Source organism: Ciona intestinalis, unplaced genomic scaffold (genome assembly GCF_000224145.3).
Source record: "Ciona intestinalis unplaced genomic scaffold, KH HT000061.2, whole genome shotgun sequence".
Taxonomy (NCBI): domain Eukaryota; kingdom Metazoa; phylum Chordata; class Ascidiacea; order Phlebobranchia; family Cionidae; genus Ciona; species Ciona intestinalis.
This window is the reverse complement of record NW_004190383.2, coordinates 31,873-40,706: the sequence shown is the minus strand read 5'-3', so window position 1 is coordinate 40,706 and position 8,834 is coordinate 31,873. Positions and strand designations below refer to the sequence as shown.

Sequence of the window (8,834 nt, the reverse complement as noted above, 5' to 3'; positions counted from 1 at the left end):
ACACCTTTTCTTTCAATTTTCTCGTCCCATTTGGTAGTAAACAAAGACAATTCAAAGAAATATAAAGCTGTATCCTCACGACTCGCATAGACCATTGTTAAATTTTAAAACATGATCAGGATATCTGGATATTATGTGCTAAAGGTGTCCCATCTTCCCCCACCCTATATGTTATATAATATAGAAAATATATAAGCTCTTACTTGATTCCCAAACACTGCTATTGAACAAGCAGTGGAAACTTCTTTTGGTCCGAACCAAGTTGCAGCGACCTTGGAAGGCATGCCGAGTATAAACACCTGTAACGACGGATGATTGGTGAATAATAGCTTTAAGGAGAGTTATGCAGTTGAAGTGTATATCATAAAGATTGTATATAGGCCTTCTGCTACCTGTGGTCGTATGTTTCCTTGGACAAGAAACTTAACAGTAATTGCTTCAACCCAGTGGTCACTAATGGGTTGTCCAATTTTTTTACTATGCATAAAGTGAACATGAGGTGTATAAAACACAGAACAGCACCCGCGTTATAACAGCTGTCGTTGCCCCGCCATCATGTGAGGATAAGTAAGTTACATACGTTGTAACTTGTAAGCGGGCACGAGGTGTATGAAACACAGAACGACTGTCGCCGCCACGCCATGCGAGATGTGCCTTTGCGTTTACTTTAATAAAACGATGAAATGCAAAACCATTAACCTGTGCTATTGAACATATTGTTTGCCCCAGCATTGTCACAGCAAAAAGATGAGGTTCGGCCGATGCAACTTTGATCAAAGCACCAAGCGCGTTTAATGTTGAACCAAGGATAGCTATGACTCGCAAGCCCTTCCTATCCAGCAGCCAAGTTACTGGGAATATGAGGGGTATGTAACACAACATGAACACCATGGATAGCCAGTCTGTTGTAGTAATTGCGACTCCGTAAAACCTACATGAAAAAGATAGTTTGTTACTTGATTTAGCACCCCGGTTTTCGTCAATTTCGTCAAACAATGAATTTTTGGCCTGCACAGTATTATGTCAAGCAAGGATTTTTAAGGGAATAACGGAACGAATGTTTTTTATCCTACACAGTAGGAGTCTACAGCAGTATTAGCACTAGTGAAGAATCTTCCAGTGCTTTATAGATTACGCTGTGAAAAGTTTTATGGGTTAGTATTAGGGGTTAGTAGTTAGCAGATAACATTGGGAAGGATTAATTATGAACTGCATGCAGAAAATGTCAAAATGTAATACATTGTTAATAGAAAGATATTTCTGATACTAGTGAAGAATGGTACGTTACAGATTAGGCTGGTGGAAAGTGTTTAAAATTCTTGCTTGACATATTAAGGTGGCTGTACACAGTATCTGGAATTCGTCCGTTTTGTCTGTTTTGTCCGGATTTCGCTGCCGCATGCGGAACTCGGTAATGGGTTTTCATACGACTTCGCAAGCGAAATTTCCCGCCGGGGGGGGATACTGTGTACAGCCACCTTTAGAGGTTGATAGATAGTGGTTATACGGTTAGTGGTTGGGCGTTACGATTCGTACAGTTAGCAGGTAACGTAGGGAGAGGATTCTTCACTAGCACTCGGTGTGCTCTCTTCTCTTCTTGCATGGCTGCGTATTTGGTGGAAAAGTAGACCACTTATAGCTCGCATGAATGGGTAGGAAGGCCAAGCAACATAGCTTGAACTGCAGACTATTTTTAAAGTAGCTTCAACATAACTACGTTGTTCGCTCTCACCCACAAAGTTGTATACGTTTTAACTCGTAAGCTGGCACGAGGTGTTAAACCCGTGTTATAACGACTGTCGTTTTCCGGCCATGCGAGGATAAGGTAAGTTACATTCATTCATTTACTCAAAATGGGAACTTTTAAAATTAAATTTGTCTATATATCACAGTCACGGTTTGTATATAGTAGGGTGGGGGTAGGATGAGACACCTTTTCAATCCATTTTCTCGTCCTATATTTAATAGTAAACAAAGAACATTCATTAGAATTATAAAACCATATTCTCACGACTCCCATAAACCGTTGTTATTTTTTATCAGGATATTTGGACATTGTGTGCTAAAGGTGTCCCATCTCCCCCTACCCTAACTTATAATATAAAACAAGCACATACACGTATGAACATTATAAATTGTATGATAAAAGGTGTCCAAGTATAAACATATGCGATATATCACATACTCGTATCATAAAGCAATCGACCTACCTTGTTATTATGTTACTGATTATACTGTAATGAATCCATTGAAAAGCGTTGGTGCCGGAGTAAAGGGAAAACAACAACAACATAAACCAACGTCTGCGATAAACCCGCGTCTCCTCGACCGGCTTCTCAATTATCATAAAAGATGTCCCGTCCATATTAAAACCAATAAGTTATCAAATGTTCCGACTATTCGCGTTATCTGCAAGTTATAAAATAGTCTGATTATAACGCGCGCGTTATCTGTATAGAGAAATGCGTAGGGAGCATTTATAAAGGGAAACGTCTAATCAAAACCTATATCCTGCAGAGCTGAAACCGATCTGTTTTGCCAGCGACGTAGCGAAGCGGCTGAAAAGGCATAGTCAGGCATGCAAAGCGCCGACAACACAAATAAACGCTAGATAACTCAAGCACAATATTAAGCATAACAGGGTGGGGGAAGATGGGACACCTTCTTATCTTAATTTCTCGTCCCATTTGGTTGTAAACAAAGAACGTTTTTAAAGAATTGTAAACCCGCAGACCATAGAATAGAACCTTGTTAATTGTTATGAACACGAACCTATAACGACTGTCGTTTTTCGACCACGCAAGGACAAAGCAAGTTATAACTTGCATACATTCATTCATTTAGCTTCCCACACCCCTATAAGAACGCTTCTCGCACGCCTGGTTGGAAAACTGCAGCATAGACAGATTGTATAACGTCATGTCTGTGTTGGCATACCAAATAATGAAGCATTCATAATATTTGCTCAGGGACAGGTATAAGCTTAACCGAATCTCTGGTTAGAATCTTAAAGCGCTTTTGCAGGTAATTCAATATTTGTTCAGTGCGCATTACAGTGATGAAATTTAACTTAAAACCGGGCGAATAGCAGCAATTGATTTGAAGCCTAAATCCCAGGCCCAATGGCGTGCCTCACTTTAGGACCTCACACATATAGAATAGAATGTGCATATACAATGTTGGGGTAATGGGCCAACTCTGGCATAAATCCCAGGTCCCATGGCGTGCCTTACTGTAGGACCTCACACATAGAATAGAATGTGCATATACAATGTTGGGGTAATGAACCAACTCTGGCCTAAATCCGAGACCCATGGCGTGACTCACTGTAGGACCTCACCCATATAGAATAGAATGTGCATATACAATGTTGGGGTAATGAGCCAACTCTGGTCTAAATCCCAGGTCCCATGGCATGCCTCACTATAGGACCTCACCCATATAGAATAGAATGTGCATATACAATGTTGGGGTAATGGCCCAACTCTGGCCTAAATCCCAGACCCATGGCGTGACTTACTGTAGGACCTCACCCTTATAGAATAGAATGTGCATATACAATGTTGGGGTAATGAACCAACTCTGGTCTAAATCCCAGGTCCCATGGCATGCCTCACTATAGGACCTCACCCATATAGAATAGAATGTGCATATACAATGTTGGGGTAATGGGCCAACTCTGGACTAAATCCCAGGTCCCATGGCATGCCTCACTATAGGACCTCACCCATATAGAATAGAATGTGCATATACAATGTTGGGGTAATGGCCCAACTCTGGCATAAATCCCAGACCCATGGCATGCCTCACTATAGGACCTCACCCTCCCGGACGAATGTATAAGTTATCACTAATAGCTACACCGTAGCAAAATTACTGGTGTATTTCATTTTGACTTCAATCACTTATTCTGTCCACACATTAAAATGATTTAACCAGCACAGAACGCAGCCCTATGCATGCTTAACTAGATAGCGTATGTTTACTTTGTACATATTGCTTGTGTTTTCTTACCACCCCTGAATAAACAGAGGGGTCTCAATTGTTTGCCTTTTGTGTTAAAGGGCTTGACACGCAATAACTGCACATGGGAAAAGCAGAGCTGTACAACTAATTGGTAAACTGCTAAATAGACTCGATAATCTCTTGGTTTTTAAACATTTATTGTTTCAATTTAACTGCAGGCTTATCTCTATATATATACTCACAAACCAATATATATATATATATATATATATATATTAAAGTGGGGGAAGATGGGACAACTTTTCATTCTATTCTCTGGTCCCATTTGGTAGTAAACAAAGAACATTCAAGGAATTATGAAACTATATCCTCACGACCCCGACAGACCGGTGTTATTTGTTTAAAACACGATTAGGATATTTGGATTTTATGTACTAAAGGTGTCCCAACTTCCCCCACCTAAACTATATACATTCCCTGGCCGTTTTTCTCGGCGCTTTCCAGACCATGCTACATCACTGTAAGTAACATACTATTATCTTGCTTTACCGAAGGCTAGGCTAGCTAACACACATGTTATAGCCTATAACCAGAGTAGGCTACAGCATACTAAACTTCATCAGAAACTAGACGCCGTTCTGCTGCTTTTGATTGCATCCTGTAGCTGCATGCTCTTGACAATTGAATACAGAAGGAGCTATTCTGTAATCTTAAACCTCCATAAGTATTTATTGTGCACTGACTTGAGGGTTTATCAAATAGATTATTTGTCTTGTGGTTTCTTTTTCTTAACCTTTGGACTGTGTAAGTTTCGTTCTACCTAGTTTAAAAGGAATTTCATTTTAAAACATAGCATATTTTTATTTATCTCCTTGAAAATGATAGCGAAGATCATGTATTTAAATTTTAAAAATATTTAAAAAATGAAGAAAAGGGGATCAACAGCAAAACAATCAACTGTTATTAAAACAAGATATATGGTTAAAAGATTTGGGAAAGTGTGTCAATAAAAAAGTGTGGCTCTTGAACCCAGGCAAAAAATGTTATCATTAAGCCTACATCGAGTTAAAAGCACTTGAAATTAATGTATCTTAATACTTCTGTTCCTATTTTAAAAAATTGACTAAACGGGTGACCTTTTTCTCAAATAGGCTCGAAATAGCAAGTTTTGGCTGACACGTTAGTTTTTTAATGAATACAATAAATTGGGTTAACACCTTTATTCAATTTTCGCTTTTTTATATACTAGTCGTATCTTTTAATTTGTAAAAGGCAGCGAACTCTTCGAATATTTTAATCTTTTAATATTGCGGTTGCGAGCGGTTGCAGGCAATTTCGGTTAATACTGTTTCTGTGTTGGCGTTATCTGGAGTCAGGGCAACCGTGTGTTTTGTAAAGTTAGTTCTTAAAATAAACAAAATAAACTAATTTATTTTCCATATAATTTCCGGCAGCTGTTATTAAATCTTTATTTTCTTTGAGATAGTTAAGCTACCAAAGCTAAGGCTGGTAAAATACACGTATTCACAAAAAAACTTGGCTAAAATGTCGCGAGCACAAGCCGAAAGTGTGATTAAGAATATTATTCGTGAAATTGTGCAAGAATGTGCAAGCAAAGGTCACAGTTTGTCGGAAACGCTTGTAGCCTTCATGGTAAAGGCAGTGGTCTTGGATCCTCAAAATGAGTTCAATGTTGATAGGACGTTAACGAAAGATGACGTTCAAAAACTAATAAAGGCAAGCATTTTGTAGTTTTTAAAGTAAATTTATGTTTTGATTTTAAAAATGTTGAGATAAAATCTATTTAAAGTGTATTTTTAAGTGTTGGTCTTAGTTCTGTGCTGACATTGATCTTACAAGGTTGCCATATTATTCCCATTTGACAGTCGATATAACACAGGTGTTTTCCCAAATTGATACGCCTTGTTTCCGCTCACAAGTTACCATGTTTTCCTGTATGGCTGAAAATTAGACAACCCATTAGTCACCATTGGGTTGGAGCAAAATAAATATCCTTAATTTTTTCCTTCATTTCCAGTATTGTGTGGAAAGATTGGTTGACGCACGATCACCAAGTTTGGACACGATTAAAATGCAAGTCTATTTCGACATGAACTACACAAGCAGGAAGGAATTTCTCGACGAACATCGCCGTGTTTTAGAAGCCAGACTTACACCAGTCACCCGAGAGATCACTGATAGCAGAGCAAGGTATAATGGCCATTTTGTAAAGTTTTTGGTGCTAGTGATGGACCCTCCTCCTACGTTATCAGCTAACCCCTAACCCACTGACCCCCTTATAACCCCTAACTAACAACCTCTAACACTTTCCACCAGCCTAATATGCAACGTACGAGATTTTTTCTTATAACATTGCGACCATAGGCGTCAAACCTGGGGTGGCAGGCTGGGCAGGCTTGCCCAGGAATTAGCAAGTAATATTTTTACTGGCATACAATACTATTATTTCTGTTGAAATTATTTGGATTTTAGGAAAAATATTGCATATTTTCTGCATAATCACCCACAAAGTAACATACTTGGTAACTCATTGGCAGGCACGAGGTGTATGAAACAGAACAGCCGTGTTATAACGACTGCTGTTTTCCAGTTATGTGAGGATAAAATAAGTTACATTTATTTTTTGAAAAAAAATTAATGTTGATTTTCGTTTGGAAAAAAGTTTGCAGTTATTTATATCTTTTTAATCTGCATTTTTATGGTTCATTAGTTTCCATATTATTATGCGTTAGTCGGTGTATAAAAAAAATGTATTCTTGTTTTCAGGACAAGAGAAGAACTAGAAAGCTTATACAGGAAAATAGTTTCGTATGTTTTGTTACGTTCCGGGTTGGGATCGCCCACAGACATCGCTGTCGTCAGAGAAGCAACGGGTTTGTAATTATTATTTATTAATGTGTTGTCTATTTAAGAAAAAAATTTTCTGTATATTTAGACCTGTTGTATATTTATTAAAAGTGTTGTCTATTTATTAAAAAGTTTCCTATATATATATATATTAAATGTAGATTTTTTTATTTATTAAAAAGTTATTAAATAATATTTTTAATGGTCTAGATTTAGACTAGTCTAGTACCAATAACCATTTAAGTTTTGATTCAAAGATAATTGCTTTGATTTCCAAAGGTCAAATTGGTCAATTACTGTAGTTAAACTTGAATTTGTTACAAGTTATTTTATAGGCATCTAACATTGGCCAAACTGCACAATTTTTATTCAAATCTGGAAAAACCTAACAGACAAAAATCAAGTCCAATTAGTCATTTTTGTAGCACCAGATCCTTACTGTATTTCTTTACACAAGAATTGTCCAACTCTATGAGCACCAGATCAGGGTCAGATTCACGGAATTTATTACAAATTATTCAAATCATTTTTTATCAGCTGCTCTTCAGAGCGTTTTTCCGCAAACTGAACTTGGAACGTTCATGTCGCTCACCAAGAGGGATAAGGAACGACAATTACAAGAACTCACGTTTATTGTGTCCGGTATTCGTCTGTTCAACAAGGAATGTGGGAAAGGAGGGGAAGGAATTGATGATTGTAAGTTGGTGGTTATACATAGGGCTTCTTAATCTGGGGGTCTGTTCTATGTGGGTGAGGTTCTTGTCGAGGACTTGGGATTTATGCCAGAGTTGGGCCATTACCCCAACATCGTATATGCACATTCTATTCTATATGGGTGAGGTCCTACAGTGAGACACGCCATGGAACCTGGGATTTAGGCCAGAGTTGGCACATCACCCCAACATCGTATATGCACATTCTATTCTATGTGGGTGAGGTCCTACAGTAGGGCATGTCATGGGACCTGGGATTTAAGCCAGAGTTGGCCTATTACTACAACAGCCGGGAAGCCTATTAAGTATTTCATGCAACCAGTGTAGTTCAAAGAATAAAAGCATTTAGTGGTCAATAATTAAATATTTTTATAAAAAAAACACACAATGTTTTGCTTTTTTTATTTTTTTTGCTATTATAATTAAATTATAAATATATCACTCCATCTGTACTTAGTGCCGGGAATCCTAAACGAAGCAATTCCAGCTACAACTCAAAACGTGGACATAGAAATACAAAACAGTCAGCAATCTGCGTTCAGGTATTTTACACTGGGTTTTCCAGCTACTGCACCAAAATTTGGAGTTTTATGGCTTTTGCCAACAACGTTACTCCTGTAGTAGATGTTAAGCGGGCACGAGGTGTATGAAACAGAACACTCGTGTTATAACAACTGTCGTTGCCCTGCCATGTGAGGATATATAAGTTACATACATGGTAACTTGTAAGCGGACACAAGGTGTATGAAACAGAACCTTTTCTATAAAGACTTTCGTTGTCCCGCCATGCGAGGATAAATAAGTTACATTCAATCAATTCTATGTAATCGTTGACACCATCACAGGTTCACTGCATTAGTTGAGCACTTCCAAGCCCTGGATCCACCAGTGTTGCCAAATGAGATTCCTGTCCAACTATTAAAGGAATCCCTGATTAATGTTCGGCAACACGAAGCATTCCTGCGTATTTTGCTGGTAAGTTGAATATGTATGGTTGGTATAATCTGTTGAATATGGGATTTCTGACAAGATCTCACGCATATCACACGGTTATTTTTTTGGTGTGTTATAATTATAAACTGTCGTGCAAAGCACTTACATTACCAAGCATGTTAGAAAATCCCACTTAGTTTGCTACAAATTTGGTTCTTTATTTTTAATTTTTTTTATTTCAAGAAAACGATTACCATAACACAGTCTGGCGCCGTGGCTTAGTGGTTTAGGCGCCTGCAACGAAACCAAAGTGTCCCGGTTCGATGCTCAACGGCGATACTAAAACTGATCGCC

General features: G+C 38.1%; 2 protein-coding genes across 4 annotated transcripts in view; one reads left to right on the top strand and one right to left on the bottom strand.

Annotated features, from left to right (window-relative positions):
• Window positions 1–3,131, bottom strand: part of LOC100176647 (feline leukemia virus subgroup C receptor-related protein 2-like) — an 8,764-nt gene extending 5,633 nt beyond the window's left edge. Inside the window, exons 1-4 of one of the 3 annotated variants that reach the window (XM_026838129.1) lie at window positions 2,773–3,131; window positions 2,211–2,409; window positions 700–931; window positions 204–299 (exon numbers count right to left, since the gene is read on the bottom strand). In XM_026838129.1, coding sequence (XP_026693930.1) covers window positions 204–299; window positions 700–931; window positions 2,211–2,365 — 483 coding nt within the window. In that variant the 5' untranslated portion in view covers window positions 2,366–2,409; window positions 2,773–3,131. Of the gene's footprint in view, window positions 1–203; window positions 300–699; window positions 932–1,536; window positions 1,606–2,210; window positions 2,410–2,772 lie in introns of those variants that run through there. The other 2 variants (XM_026838130.1, XM_018815295.2) reach the window with 2 other exon arrangements.
• Window positions 3,132–5,423: 2,292 nt separating this feature from the next.
• Window positions 5,424–8,834, top strand: part of LOC100178966 (cilia- and flagella-associated protein 206-like) — an 8,705-nt gene continuing 5,294 nt past the window's right edge. Inside the window, exons 1-6 of the mRNA XM_018815294.2 lie at window positions 5,424–5,703; window positions 6,005–6,177; window positions 6,754–6,860; window positions 7,372–7,530; window positions 8,005–8,089; window positions 8,393–8,522. Of these exons, the coding sequence (XP_018670839.1) occupies window positions 5,512–5,703; window positions 6,005–6,177; window positions 6,754–6,860; window positions 7,372–7,530; window positions 8,005–8,089; window positions 8,393–8,522 (846 nt within the window). The 5' untranslated portion in view covers window positions 5,424–5,511. The remainder of the gene's footprint in view (window positions 5,704–6,004; window positions 6,178–6,753; window positions 6,861–7,371; window positions 7,531–8,004; window positions 8,090–8,392; window positions 8,523–8,834) is intronic.